The sequence below is a fragment of the Mya arenaria genome, chromosome 5 (genome assembly GCF_026914265.1).
Source record: "Mya arenaria isolate MELC-2E11 chromosome 5, ASM2691426v1".
Taxonomy (NCBI): Eukaryota; Metazoa; Mollusca; class Bivalvia; order Myida; family Myidae; genus Mya; species Mya arenaria.
In genome coordinates this window covers 36,062,674-36,079,245 of record NC_069126.1, presented here as the reverse complement: position 1 = coordinate 36,079,245, position 16,572 = coordinate 36,062,674, and the positions used below count along the sequence as shown (strand labels likewise).

General features: G+C 35.0%; 2 protein-coding genes across 2 annotated transcripts; both read left to right on the top strand.

The window, feature by feature from the left end:
* The first annotated feature begins 330 nt into the window (after positions 1 to 330).
* LOC128235650 (uncharacterized) lies at positions 331 to 7,881 on the top strand. The gene is made up of 3 exons (XM_052950455.1): positions 331 to 450; positions 6,531 to 6,690; positions 7,471 to 7,881. The coding sequence occupies exons 1-3, from the start codon at positions 331 to 333 to the stop codon at positions 7,626 to 7,628; spliced, it is 438 nt and encodes a 145-aa protein (XP_052806415.1). The 3' UTR covers positions 7,629 to 7,881.
* Positions 7,882 to 9,921: 2,040 nt separating this feature from the next.
* Positions 9,922 to 15,639, top strand: LOC128235002 (uncharacterized). Its single transcript, XM_052949677.1, has 3 exons — positions 9,922 to 10,951; positions 11,209 to 11,239; positions 15,483 to 15,639. The coding sequence occupies exons 1-3, from the start codon at positions 10,231 to 10,233 to the stop codon at positions 15,541 to 15,543; spliced, it is 813 nt and encodes a 270-aa protein (XP_052805637.1). The 5' UTR covers positions 9,922 to 10,230; the 3' UTR covers positions 15,544 to 15,639.
* Positions 15,640 to 16,572: the final 933 nt, after the last annotated feature.

The window sequence follows — 16,572 nt, the reverse complement described above, 5'->3', positions numbered from 1 at the left end:
GATAAAGGGTTTTTGATCAATAACCCATCTCACCTACTTATATATGACGCCCTCACGCCATAAGGTGATAGTAATACGAAATCAGCAAATCAATCAATTTTACATTACGGGTTTGCGGGACATCTCTGCGCATGAAAGGGAAATTATTTCGCCCGGGTAAATTTGCCTGGGCACGAACGATATCAGAAATTCAGTAACCATGGGTTGGAATAAACAAAAACACAGTAACCGTCTGTGTACAGACTCAGGTGTGACGTTTGATTCAGTTGCATGTGTGACTTCGGCGATCTAGCATTCATTTTATATCGGGGCTTAATTACAAAATAGAAAATGGGTTTTGGAAATAGTTCTTTGTTTTTGAAGATAACGTTCGTTTTACTGGTAGTTGCCTTCGTAATACAGCTTCTAGCTCTGGCTATTCCTTATTGGTTCAGTGCTGACAATTCGGGAGTCGAGACCTAACAGTGTTTGACACTAAGACTTTTAGAGAAGGAGTCCACCGGACTCCTTAATTCCAAAATCAAGGAGTCCGGCATAAAATTAAGGAGTCCAGGATAATTAGAACATTTATTCAAATTTATTGACTCAATGCTCCAGCTAGCCCTAAATAACAGGTTGGGACACCCGCTGCCCTTTTCAAGTACCCGGTTCCCATTTTACTACACCCTGCTGTGCCCTTTTGTTTGCCAGTCAATGTCCAGAAATGAGTTATAAATGTACATACTTTTGACACTGACTTAAAGTTAACAGCTGAGGTAACAAAGTCTAAGTACCGTATTGAAAGAAGTAACATCAAATTACATAAAAAGTTGAGTACTGGCCCTTGCAAGTGTCCCATAAAGGCTAATTTAATTCACATCAAAATTGTCATTTGGCTGGAGCACTGATGACTATTTGTTCAATGATTTCACAGAGCCTTTGGTATTTCATTTCTGAAAGGCAAACTAGAGATTTGTATTCTGAGAGCACATTTAAGTTATATTTTAATTGTTTTATTCAAATAACATGAACATGACTGAAACTATTTATCTTATAGATTCTAATATGACTTGAAAAAATTGCCATGAACTGACGATCTAGCATATAGAACCTTGGCCTCTTGTGAAGCGGCTGTGGAGCCATCAGATATAAGGGAATTGAACGGGGGCATTATCAAATACTGAATTTTGTTTAATTGGAACATTCATCTGCAATCAGTGCAATGAGACACTGACATGCCTTATATGTTGTGTCAATGCTAACAGACTTTGCAATATAAGCTTGGTACGTTGTGACATAGTCTGTGTAGGACTGTCCTTATTTCTGAATAATGTTCAGCATCCATAAACAGAATGCACTACCTGTCAAAGATAGCTTTGTTCAGCTGAATTAACAAGCAGTCAGCTGGTGATTAACTTAATTATTTTTCCCTTTTTTGCATTTTCTTAGCTTATAATATTATCATGGCCCTTAAAAGATTTTTGATGGCTTTCAATCGCACGTTAGAGCGCACAGTGACAAAGCTACCTACAGTCAGGTACTCATACAGATGTCAGTTCAAACATCAGCCAAGACAATTGTTTTAATCATGCTTGCTAAATATCCTTTATGTATAAATTACAAACTCTTTATGATTTTTTCTTTTTCAGTTCTTTTATTTTCGCTGCCGGTGGCGAAATCCATTTTACCGTTGACATAAACATTGTTTACATCTAAAATCAACGAGGAATATTTTTTGTAAACACCGTTTGACGCGTTTTATCGATTTAGTTACCATATTACAAACTTTAAAAGATACATGAATACCAGTCTATGACGTCACTTACTACTTTAAAGAGCGTCTAAATGATAACGATTTGACGAGTCGCAAAATAACCATACGAGCTTTCGGATACTTTTACCCTTCGGATACGATTTGTGTACAATTGGATTTTGAAATGAAGGAGTCCGACGGACTGCCTAGACGGAAAATCCGGTAGTCCGAGCCGAATTTTAGGAGTCTCGGACTACCGGACTCCCGTTAGTGTCGAACGCTGACCTATGGGTCCCTCTTTAGGGGCTGTAGTAAGGTCAACGCAAATTCCAACTCGTATAAAAGCTGTGGAAAGTTTAAAAATCTTACAAGTAAGTATTCTTAATAAATGAATATATCTTTATTTGTTTGTTTTACCAATAAGTCTTAAACTTATCATTCGTTTGCTTTTTAATTCTATCTTTTCCTTTTTATGTAGTAATATTTATTATAACAGAACAGAACAGAACAGAACAGAAGTTTATTTTGATTTAGACTTCATAGTCTCTCATCATACAAACAATCACAGAAATGTACATACATACAAAAACAAACACATACACATACAAATAATACATTTAAAAATAAAACAAAACATATAATAATACAAAGATAACAATGTGGAGGGTAGTAATAAAAAGTTCAGAAAACCATTTATTATTATGTTACTATATTTTTTATAGCATATGTATCAATAAGCATAAAACAGAAACAGTCTTACTTTAGGCATTGTTTAAGTTATTTCTAATTTTAATCGCACAATTTATATAACAAGAAAGATTGTTTAATACATTCTTATTTTTACTTTGTAACAGTCCTATAAGCTTAAACATACTTGGATTCTGCCAGTAATAACGACTTATGTATCTTTTTCTTATGCTTTTATATATATCACACTTGAACATGAAGTGAAACTCATCTTCAATGTCCCTGCTATCACAAAGAACACATAGTCGAGCATGTCTCTCTTCTCGGTTTCTCCCGTAACGACCAGTCTCAATTCTGAGTTTATGTGATGATAGTCGCAGTTGACTTAACACATGTCGATAACGCGTTGAGTTCATAACGTCAAGATACTGTTCATATTCAATCTTTGGTTTTACATATTTATAAAGAGTAAGTACGTTATTATTTTGGAGGGAAGTGTGCCATTCTTGGCGGAAGTGATCAATAGGCCGCTGCTTAAACAATTGAGCAAAACAGTCAGGATTTGTAGTGGATGGATTTTCCCATACATTCCCGAAACCGTGTCTATAAAGTAGGTCCTTTATCGTTGACGACCAGTTATCTAAATGTCTAATATTGTTGTCAGCAACTAATTCGTCATAAAGTGCCTTAATTACACAGTTGTTAGTATTGATGACTTTAATATTCCAATATTTCACCATTCGAGTCTGTCTTATAATATGTAATGGGTAGCGTCCTAATTCACCATAAACACCTACATTACTTGTTGAAAGTTTTACACCTAGCATACGCTTGCAAAACTTCAGATGCACTCTTCCCAATTCTTTTGCATTGAAATATCCCCATATTTCACACCCATAGCCCAATATCGAACCAACAAACGCGTCAAAAAGGTCACACTGTGTCTTTGGGCTCAAATCAAAGCCCTTTTAATTTCCACTTAAAGTATACATAGCTTTTAAAGCTTTTCCCGCTAGCATTTGCTGGTTATTGTTGAATTGGCCGTTACTACTAAATATCGTTCCTAGGTACGTGAATTGGTCAACTATTTCTACTACTTTATCGTTATAGATCCAACTTTCACCACGTTTCAGCCTTCCTCGTTTTCTAAAAACCATGATTTTACTTTTATCAACATTGACTTGCAGACCCCAACGCTTGCAATAACCGGATAGACTGTTCAAACTTCGTTGTAGATCTTCGGTCGTTTCCGCTAATATTACCATGTCGTCGGCATAAAGGAATAATATCAAAGTTATCTGTTTCAACGTGATTCCACTGTCTGGATTAGATTGTAAAAATAATTCTAGATCTTCGATAAACATGGCCCATAACAAAGGTGAGCATATTTCTCCCTGCTTCAAGCCGGTAGCTATATCAAAGAAATCGGAGTAACTATTGCAGTGCCGTACCTGTACTCGTACATTTTCATACATGTTCTTAATAATTCTAAACATTTTGCCCCGTAAACCAAGTTGTTTATAAATTTTGTACCACAGACCATTTCTATATACACTGTCAAAACATTTGGACATATCAATAAATGCCGCATATAGGCGTTTTCCTTTAAAGAATATGTGTTGTATGATGCTATTCAAACAGAAGACAGCATCCGTAGTTGATAATCCCTGACGAAATCCAAACTGTGCGTCTGATATGTTGCTATTTTTTTCGGCCCAACTCTTCAGCCTATTATTTAAAACCGATGTGAAAAGTTTGGACAGGCAGCTGCATAGGGCAATTCCTCTGTAATTATTCACATTGCTATCATCGCCCTTTTTAAAGATAGGTACAACAATGCCCTGCATCCATAACGAAGGGAAATAACCTGTATTGAAAATCATATTAAAATGTCCGTTAAGTGTGCAATGATTATGTCCCCTGCTTCGATGAAAAACTCATTAATCAAAAGGTCGGTCCCATAAGCCTTTCCCCGTTTCAGTCCCTTAATAGCCCGTCTAACCTCGTCAACACTTATTTCCCTATCTAGCTCAGGAAATGCCGGTGTGTCAGTCGGGTGCTCCGTAGAACAAAAATTCTCCGAATCTCTCTCATACTGTGGTCCGATTTGGCTCGCTAAATTTTCAAAATGTTCTTTGAACTCATTAACGTCTACATTTTGTTCTTTCATTTGCTATTTCTTAGCAAAATATTTCCAAAACTCTTTCGGCTGTTTGCCTTTCAATCGTTCAATTTCTTTAATCTTTGCATGCCTGTAACGTCGTTTTGGTCCTCTTCGTAATGCTCTTGAAGGCCTTTTTAGCACCGACCAGTCGTACTCTATTATCATTATTTCTAAGATTATTAAAGTCCCGTAATGCATTCTCATATGAACGTTTTGCAACTCGGCAATTACCATCAAACCATTCATTTGTATACATAACCTGCGTTTTTGCTAGACGGGTACGTTTAACCGTGTTTCGCTCTTTGCAGAATAATGGTTGCGTAACCTCGTTCATTACATTTACAAAACGGTTTAAAACATTGTCCATATCGTCACTACTTTGAATTGAACAATCATTTATGATATTATTAAAAATTGGCAATTTCGATATCATATTTCGTCTATATAATTCTTTCTTATCAGAGTCCCACTTAATATAGTTCGACTTTTCTGTGCCCGCATCACTGGTCCTTTGAGGTTGCCCCTTTAAGCTTATCCCTAGCGGCGCGTGGTCCGAAAACGGATTAAAATCTAGTACTTCAAAATTGTTAATACATTTAAAAGCAGACTCTTTACACAAAAGATAATCAATGACCGAACATCCCGCATTACAAAAGTACGTATGTTTGCCATCATTTTCAATACGTTCGTTGCATATTCGCATTTCCGTTGATTTACATAGATCAAGTAATTGCAATCCTTGTCTATTATGAACCATGTCCATACTGGTGCGCAGTAGCCGCCTATCTGGAACATAATCGTCACTATCTATGTATTCATTGAAACAGTCCGATTCGATATAATCTATCTTTTGGCCAACTCGTGCGTTCATATCACCAACAGCAAAAACGACCCCTAAATCTTGATATTTACAAATGTCCCTTTCAAGAATTTCAAACAAACGCAGTATTAGGTTAAAAACTTATGATGGCATTTTACTCTCGTAAAATAACATGATGGAGTTCGCTTAATTTTCGCGATAATTATCTAGCTGTCTAGTTAATATTCTCGATACTTTTTCGGCAAAAAAAATATCACAAGATTAAAATTGGCTTGAAAGTGACCAGAACTACCACCTATTACCAGTTTTAGTTATATAACACTAACAGGTTAATTAGTTATGGTTTGCGAATTACACTTAATTAAGTCCATAATAGTTATTAATTACTAGATAAGATACCACTTATCTATAAATGCACTTATGGCTTCTAGCAGTAACTTTTTTTCTAGTTATGATTTGCCAATTCCACTTAATAAGTAACTTACTTACTTGTAAACTAGATAAGATTTCGTGTAACTAATCATCTTTAAATCTATTTATACAACTGTTTATCTACTTAGAAATTGCGAATTTCACTTAGTATGTGGTTACACGAATCTTATCTAGTTAACTAGAGGTGTCATTTTTTGGGGTATTTTCAAACCTATTTTAAGTCTTATGTTATTAATCTTACCGAAAAAGAGTTCGCGTATATTAATGGCTAAAATTAAGTTGTTAACACATTAACTCCCATTTCGGAACGTAACAATTAGGCGGAGGTTAACCTGTCAGTAATTTGTGTGCGGATATTTGCATCGCCATTCGACTATACCACATGCTAGTTATTGAACGCTGTAATCACATGCAATATATGTGGCATTCATTTTATGTAATCTGGCTCGACACATAACTTTGTGACCCTTTTATACGATACCTTATTAGTATGGGGTCCCCAGGTACCCCAAAAATCACATTATTGTGGGTCGGATCCCTTAAACTGGTGTATGAGATCCCGGCATCACTCTCGATTTTATATTTCTTCTGTTCAATAATGTGTTTTCCACAATTAATCTCGGCTTTTAGGTCCGTGTAGGTTTGAGTGGCCATAACTAATACTAATATTAAAACATAAGCATGTCCAATTGAAGGTATGCGTGCACTTTTCAGGCTGGTGGGAGGCAACACAAGCCTTTGAAGTGATTGGAATCCTGCTTATTATCGCAGCCTTAATTCTGGTCATCGTTGTCATCTTTGTCAAGGACATGAAAGTTCTTAAACTCATCGCCTTCATCTTGAGCTTCTGTGCATGTAAGTAGTAGAGTGAATTATCATATGTTTGTTTCCGGTTTCATACCCCCATGGTAGGTCGGAAAAAACCATTTTTATTTAATATAGATATCTCTTTAACCAGAAACTATAAATTATATGCATAAGAAAAAAAATCAATAAGTGATAAGCGATTGATCTCAGTGCAATAAAAATGTCAAGTGTCTGGGCAAAAAATAGGGTAGGCCGAGAAACCTTTTTTACGCCTTATGTAAATAATGTTGACTCGTTCCATGTCAATGAAACATTTGAATAATTACGGAGTTGTTTTGTAGATGACAAAGTAAAAATTATTAGCCTGTATTATTATGAAAATAGACTTATCTGTTATCAACAATTACCAGTAGTAGATAAAACTCAGCTACATTGATTCACACTGACTATGAGAAACATTGAGTAGTACGCGGTCGATTCTCCATTGAGAATGTGGCTTTCCTATGTCATGTATGTGCATGCATTGTGGTTTTGTTAATAAAACATACAATGCTGCATTGCCGGGCTGGTTGTACGAGAATAATACTTCAATTGAACTAAATCGCAACTGAAGTGTTGATTAATTTGCGTTTTGTATTCGTCAACGATTTATTTCCAGTTTGTCATTATTAACGATTATTTGATTGTAAGTTCTTGTGTACCCGGTGTCTTTTATTGTATTGGAAAACTGAGTTGAATATATACAGCTTTTAATGAAAACTTCATGATTCAAAGGAAATGCAGGGTATTTGACTCATTTCCATAAATTCAAATAATTATGTCTTCCAGGTGGATGCATTCTTCTGGGTGTGATTATATGGGGAGCAGAGGCTTTCTATCCATACGACGAATACTCGGGCAGCTTTGCTCTGGCCATCATATGTAGTATCGTGATGCTGGTCGCAGGAATCCTCGGACTCTTGGACTGGATGGGCAAAGGGAAATAAACAAATGACTTCAGAGGGTGTTATACCCCTTCCCTCTTGCGCTCCGGGAACTATTTCATTTTCTACCCGAATGCTGTGTCACACATACTATTATACGAATTGAAGAGTCTCGGGTACCGAATAATGCCAAATGTCGAGGGAAGGGTTTTAGCCACACCTATTAACTCATCATATGCATTACCAGAAGGACAATTTACGGAGTAGTTGCTTGCCTGCCCTTGTATATTACGTTCGAAGCTTGGCGTGGAGATGATGCTTTTGTATTTATATTTATGCTATACATTTGTCTGTGTATGGTAGTACCGGTGTGCTTGGCTTACGAACATATAGCGGCATTCGCTTATAATTGTATGTTCAATATTTTGTTTCTCTTTCAATACAACTAATATGGGCCGTAATTGTTTAAGCTATGTGTTTAAGTTACAATTACGATGCTATGATATTTCACGACGTATACCATAATCGAAAAAGACCCTGATAAGTAATTAAGCGTTTACTGGCCATTGTTTGGGTGAAACTGGTGCAAAACTGATGTTGCAACCATGAACATAAATTCAAATGATGTTTGCATGTTGTTTGAGAGACATAAAGTAAAACTATTTTATATCTATTCAAAAATTCACATGGTAAACTACGGGAACAAGCCCTGGCGCCCAATAATTCAATGCAAAATACGGGAACAAGCCCTGGCACCCAATAATACAATGCAAAATACGGGAACAAGCCCTGGCACCCAATAATACAATGCAAAATACGGGAACAAGCCATGACACCCAATAAAACAATGCGAACTATGGGAACAAGCCAAGAAACCCAATAATGCAATGTGAAATGCTGGGACAAGCCCAGAAATCCAATAATACCATGCGAAAAATGGGAACAAGCCCTGACACCCAATAATACAAGGCGAAATACGGGAAAAAGCCCTGGCATCCAATAATTCAATCTAAAATACGGGAACAGGCCCCGAAACCCCATAATACAATGCGAAACATGGGAACAAGACCAGAAATCCAATAAAACAATGCGAAATACGTGAACAAGCCCATTAATCCAATAAAGATCGTGTAGTAGATCGCGTAATAATTTAATTTAGCGGTTAATTGTAATAAGACTTAACTCTTGGGAATCTTAATTATGTTTGCAACAATACACTCCTCTTGCAATCAATTTAAACTTAAATCAATAAATACAAGCTAAACACTACATTTAACTAATGATATAATTTGAAAAATACGAACTATTTTTACTAATGTACCGGCATACATCCGAGGTTATTTTCGATAAAAATGGCCGAGGTGCTCCGAATGGGACATTCCAGTGACCTACTAAGCAACTACCGTCGCGTCAACTATCAAGAGTTTATTTGAGGTAACATGAACACGAACAACAATTGGATTGAACAGAACCGAAGTTTTTACACTAGTAAGTAGGAATAAGAATATGAAGAAAGTTGATTAGTGTAAGTACTAAAAAGATCGAAATACATAAAAGTCCCAACCCAAGACCAATCAGTTTAGCAGGAAAAAGGCTGTAGCCCATGTGCATATGTTATATGTGTTGGTGTGGTGTAGTCCTATGCAGTCGGGTAGTTTTGGGAAATCGCTTAAATCATATAACAGTTTTGTACTTTGTGACATTAAATCAAATACTAAAGTAATTCAGAATCATATCTTTTGGAGCGATGCTCCAGTTTTACTATTATGTGATTTCTTAATGCAATGGAAATCCGAGAATGGCTAACGCAAAAAGCGAAACAGACAAACAAAACGAATCACTCTATACTATTCACTCAATCAATTGCAACTCTATATACTCTTTAATCGAATTAAAGTGACGTAGGTCCGTCTAGAAATCCAAGCTCTGTTATTTTTCAGCAAGAATATATGAAAATAAAGAATCTCGATGTAAATGGTAAAATTTGGACACAAGATCGCGAATTGTAGACTGATACCAAGAGCACTTTAAAGTAGAAATGATATACATAAACAATGTAGAAAACAACAAAGCGGAGCTCATGTGTGTCCAAACCTCATAACCAACCACATTCCACTGAAAAAAAAAACAGAACGAAATGATCATACGGTATATAACACACGACACATTTAGGACGTACTGGTTGTTTATTTTCTATTCGCCGCGCAACTTATTGACGCATATAGGGCTTGCTCACCGAATTATTACATTTATAAATCGTCATATTGCCTTAAGTGTCTGTAGCATTCATCAAAATGATCGAGTGTTTTCGACATTTCCATGTGTGCACCATCTTGTCGTACAAATCTACATTTTATTTCTAATCGAAACGTGAGTGTCAAACAAGTGATTAATGCTTTGCCTTTAAACAAAGTAACGCCTTCAAATGCTTTGAGGTGTTGTTTAGTAGGACAACAGATGATACAAAATCCCTGAAGCCTACTGAAACGAATTACACTTGGTTCAAAGTATGAAATACTTGGCAGATTTAAAAAGGATGAAAATTTTGAGAATGTAAGATAAAGTTTGAAAAAGAACAGTGGTTTTGATATAGATATAGATCAGTGTGTGCAAAAGATTGAGTTTGTGTTCAAATTGAAAAGTTAACATTTATTTTATAAAGAAAATGTGTTTCAAAACAAAATATTTCTGCGTAGTATTATTAAGTGTTTGTGTTGAAATAAACAGCAGACATATCAACATAGGTCAAGAGAAGTTGGATCAGCCGAATTCCAACCTTAAAACTGCAGTTGAAAACGGTATAGAATCGGCTGAAAAAGCAAAATCTGACGCCAGTAGTGACCAAACGTCATCTTTGGCAATATATCAAACAGAAGCTGGCAATGGCAGAAATCTAACTGATTTAGATGCCAATACAGGGAGTATACATTTTTCCAGCCAAACTGATAAAAACGGCGGGGAACCGTTGCCTCAGAAGAAGACTTCTGCAATTACGAACAATGAGAAGTCGAATGTGCCTAAAACCGACAGCACTTTGGGCGATGAAAATAGTTTGACATTCGATGCACTGGCTGTGGAACAACCAATGGCTTTAAAGATAGTGTCCGAGAGAAGCACCGAGTCAACGCAGCAATCTCAAGAACCACAGTTAACGACAACCTTAACATCATCATCAACAACAACAACAGCAGCAATAACAACAACAACAGCAGCAATAACAACAACAACGCCAACAACAACAACTATAGCAGCAGCAACAACAACTACGCCAACAACAACATCTACAACAACAACTACAGAAGCAGCAACAACAACAATAACGCCAACAACAACAAATACAACAGCAGCAACAACAACAACGCCAACAACAAAATCTGTTCAGCCAGGTAACATAGAATATTTATTTTGTGTATAATTATAAGAAGTTTGATATTTCGGTATATTACAATTACTTATTTTTATTTCTTGAAACGGGATAGTTGTACAAACCCGATAATCATTATTCAAGATAACGGTACGTTATGCTAGATTTTTTTTTTTTTGAAATTCCGGTCTAACAAACGACACATCACAATTGTATTTTGTAGTTCATGTATTTTTGAAGTTACGTAGTATTTCAAGAAATCTTATTGTTCCCTTTCAGTGCCAGATGAATTGTGTTCGTTGCTCGAACGGTGAGTTGTTTTGTTATTTTGTTTCTTACCTAGTTTAACCAATACATGTAATTTATGTTGCGGTGGAAAACTAATTTGTCACAAGGTAACACGATTGATTTAGTCTCATTTGTACGGATGTAGTTCGATGGCTTCAGTATGTTTGCTTTGTAATGATTTAATTTCTCAGAAGACTGTACAGGTACAGAAAATCGCAAACGAATTAAAACATAATTCGAACATTTTTTCTGACATTTAAGTCCGGACTCCCAATTTTATTAAAACTATAAATATCACTATTGTTCTATGACGCTGCTTTGTTTGGTTAGTATAAACACTCAATGACCATGACAATGAAAATGACAAAGTTTATTTACCCTTAGGCCACCGGCCCATTTCAAAATATAAATATACAGTATGAAGTTTCAATTTTGTGCAACAGTTCAATGAAACACCATAAAACAAATATACAGCAATATTTTATTATATGCATCGTGATTTAAGAATTTCATTCTTCAAATCGAACTTTTCTTTTATTAAATGCATGGTACAACTATGTACATAGTACGCCTTTAATTATAGCAACATTAGATGATGACATATATTCTATGTATGTATTCTATACTTGTTTAACAATTTATATAATATTTCTGTGTGGTATATTGGGTTCGCAGATCCTCGTAGAAGTCACAAACAAAAAGAAAGTGGTATTCATCTTCAAAACATTCAAATTGGCATACTTTACAGTTTCTTCGTTCTCTTGGGATATTAGTATAACGACTCTTTTCAATTTCCAAATCATACGAACTAGTTGTAAAACATACATATATAAATCTAAATCTTCGGATATTTGATACATCTACATATTTTTCGTAGCCGAAATATGACTTGAAAGCGTAATATGAGCATAATTTTCTACTAATTCTAACTTGACTTAGCAGTCTTGTTTATACATCTTTTTGTAAACGACTTTATAAAAAAACATTTCAGAACGTTTTGACTATCCCAAATGTAACCAAAACCTATGGATTGTAGACACAAACGTATTTTTAACAAAAAATCAAGTCAATCAATCTAGTCAACATTAAACATCATAATATGGCATTTTTTAACAAATCTATGATCAGGCATTTTGAGTATTTTAAAGTGACACTCTTAGTCAAAATTAATACACACATATGTAAAAGAAACAAAAAATTTGAGTGATACAGCCTCAACTACTAAATAATGCATTTATCGAAAATATTAATTACTTTTAACAATATTATAACTTTGTATTTAATAGATGAAAACGCAAAAATATTAAATGATTGGTGAATGCTAAAAGATTTACTGCGATTGACTATGGTTTTAAAAGGTACCAATACCGTCTTTTCTGCACATTTCTTTTACATTAAACTGGGTATCCTTTATAAGAAACATTGTTTTCGACATTTGTTCATCCTTTTCGGTAGATTAAAACAATTGTAATAAATGTGTTTTTAAAGATTTTATATACATTGGGTAACTGCCAGAATCCCCTAAAACAGTAGTATTTGTTGTGTGTAACTTAGCACACATAAACCTAAATCTGTTTTTGCAAACGCAGTGTCTGACAATAACGCTATATTATTGGCAGACATAAGTAAAGAAAAACTAACAGTACCTGGATACAACTGTATTCCACGGACATTCGTCAATTAAAAGGGAAAATAATATTGCACTTGTTCAACAACCCTGTTTTAAACAACAAAACTTTGTATATAGTTACTTCTACATCCATTACATCATATTCATGATTTTCATTATACATACTAAGTAAAGACCTAAATCATTTTCCTTCAACTCCTTTCCGACTTAAAACATGCCATAGGGGGTTTCTATCAATGGAATCAAAACCTTTTTGAATTTCAACAAAAGCAACATATAATTTGCATCCACCTGCTATTTTAGGCTAGTTTGCATACCAGTATTTAAATGATTTGATTTGTTAGTAGTACTGTTTGGACTAATCAATAAATTGTTGGACTAATTATGGCCAAACCAGAAATTTGAACAGTTTTATACAATTGGCTACTGTTTAGTTCTTTAACTCAGCATGTAATATATACAGCGAATGAAAATACAGCAAAGGGATAAGTGGTAACACGAATCTTATCTAGTTATTCAGTGGAACTCGCATATCATCATAACTAGATAACATGTTAGTGCTGTGCAACATGAAAAGGTAACACGTGGGAGTGCTGGGTACTTTCAAGCTTGTTTTTAGTCTTATGTTATATCTCTTACCGAAAAACTTTCGCAAAGATCAACTATATAGCTAAAAATTATCGCGAAGATTAAGTGGTTAACACGAAACAAATCGTGAATGTTATCAGGTTATCTTACAGCAGTAAAGTGCCACCATAGGTTCTTGATTCTAGTTCACCAACGCACAGCTCCAGAAGTCGTAAACATAGTTTGGTGTTCGCACATATTTGTGGACCAAAATCAAAGATTTACCCATTTACTGTAGCTTCATATTATTTTGGTGTCTTCCTTTAAAACGCTCTTTTTAATATACAACCACTTAAACAAATTCAGAACCAAAATGTGCAATCTTTTATTGATCATGATGAATAAAAAAACTTAACGAGGACATCCCAGTAAAGTTCTGTACTATGAAAACATACCAATGTAATTCTAATAATTTTAATATCAACATTTTGCTACTTTTAAACGAAAAGTGTTATAAAAGTTCATGTTTTTGGTGCTTTTCCATTTTTTGTACAAACATCAATCAATTTTATTTGATTTTATAACATATTCACAAAGTTGCGACAATTTACCATTGCCCAACACTCATTTAATGAATCTAACGTCTGGGTGGCAAAACTTTCGCGGCAAAGTACCACGTGACTACACAAAGGGCAGAGCTAGTGTGTCAACTTAGTGCGAACACCAAATAACGCGCTTTCTCGGCCTGCGGCTTCGCTGCGCTTGCTCCATTTCTTTAGATCGCCAAATTGAACTCTAACATATATACGTAGAGTACGGAATGCCGTTAGGGCCATCGCCTATGAATGTCGCCATTCATAGGCGATGGCCCGAACGGCATTCCGTAGTAGAGTAGATTCACAAACATTTATTTTCGTAGAGCATATTCGTTGGTCTACGTGACTTTGTACAGTCGTCTATTTTCATAGATCGGTCTTCCCTCTGCGCATGGCAAAGTAAATACAATTGACGATTAAGAGGCTGTTTGAGCTTACGTCATTAACCAGAATTAAAAATAGATATGTAAATATTTAAGCTGTCAAATCTTATTGGCGACAATTCAGTACACAATTAAAATATGTATGTGACAATATTCAAAAATCGTTTCTTCCTTTTATATGCTCTTTATGATTTACAACCAATCAAGCAAATTGAGACCCAAAATGTCTTTGGTTGACCGATCATGAATTTAAAAAAAAACTTAACGAGGTCATTCCTTTAAAGTTTTGTGCATACATACCTCGGTATTTCTAACAATCTTAATATCAACAATTCGTTGATTTTTAAACGAAAAACACCAAAAACAGTCATGGTTCGCTGCTTTTCCATTTTTTTGTACAAACATCAAACCATTTTATTTGCTTTTATAACATATGCATAAAGCCGTGACAATTTACCATTGCCCGACACTAATTTAATAAGACTAACGGTGTGTTCCCACTTTCCCAACAGCTAATTTTTAGAGTTTCAACTTGCGCTCGCTTCATTTTCTGTAGATTGCCAAAATAAACTAACATTAAATAATGCCTGTTTTTACACTGGCTCAAATATTAAGCCAAATCATAGCAAAAAAAGATACAAACAAATCCATGAGACCTTACATCAAAATACTGTAATAAAGCATTAACTTCAATCTTTAAAGCTTCACTTTCAAAGCTTGACAATTTTGACATGTTTTTATTATTGTCTTTGAATCAGCTGATTTTGACGTCAATGCCTTCAATTCAGTCATATGGGAAATCTCACAATAGAGCAGATCTCAATAATTCCGAAAACTACCAAACATTTCATTTTTACTTAAAGGGTTAGTAACGCTTTTAGCCATAATTCATCAATTTTCGAACGTACATATGAAAAACTGCTATCTGATCTTTTGTCAGCAGTCTTATATAACTGGTGTTCAGGCATTTATTCGAAATTTGCTCATTCCAAGATTAACACTAAAAAAGAAGTTATCAACACGGTAAATATGTGAAAAATGAATCCACAGTGTAAAACGCTTATATGTTTCCTCTTCCATATGTTTCAGACAGGGCTTCCCACTCGTGTCCGGATGCAATAAATCAGGTCGTCTTGGAATATGGAATTAAAAGTATTCTCTCTAAGAATTCTGGAATGGGCATCTAAAGACTTTTGAATGTGAAAATTTCTTGTTTTTGTGAATAAATTATGTTATTTGAGAAGGCTGTTTCGCTTACGTTATGTTTTAGCAGGTCTTTTCGAATAAGTATCAACTCAGAAGGGATGTTACAGTCATACTAGTCGGTTTCGGTGTCGCCAACATTGTTTTAGCTTGATTAATGTTTTGCATTTACAACTGGATCTTTCAAAGAGCCTTGTTTATCACACACACACACACACACACACACACACACACACACACACAAACTCACACACGCATAGAGACGCGCGCACCCCCCCCCCCCCCACACACACACACGAGATCGTTTTGTTGTTAACCCCGCCCTGCACGCAAACTCATGTTGTACTCCTACAAGCTTCAACGTGATCTGCCCTTGGTATCTGTTCAAGTCATTGACATATCAAAAAGTAAGCAAATATCATTAGAACTGTTGTATCACATAAAATGTAATATAATTGTTTTAGTGATATTTCCATGTTACTCAGGCTATTTTCACTTGTGTTGATAAGCAGCGTTAACATTTACCCAGATTTTAATGTATAACTGAGTATTAATTTTCAATGTTAAATTAAATTTTATAAAAAATCAAATAAAAAACAAACTTTATTAGTAAATTTCACATGCTACTTCGAATTTTAAAGAACACATGAAAAAAAAACGTTTCATAAAAATGATAGGCAACGTCCATGGTCAACCTGAAGGTGAGGGGTTCATCAAATGTTCATATAATTAGTCTCGTATTATCTTATTTTATTTTATATATAACAAATCCTTTCGAAGGTATACAATTCGTTTTCTTTTTATCATTTATTAATAAGACTCATTGTTTAAGAGCAGTTGACAAATCATCCTTTATTATAGGAACAATACAGCTAAACATTGGATCTATTAGACCTGGGCCCCAAAGCACGATAATACTCAAGTCATTTTTTCAATCTCAAGCTATACTCATTTTTTCCATACAGCATGACACTGT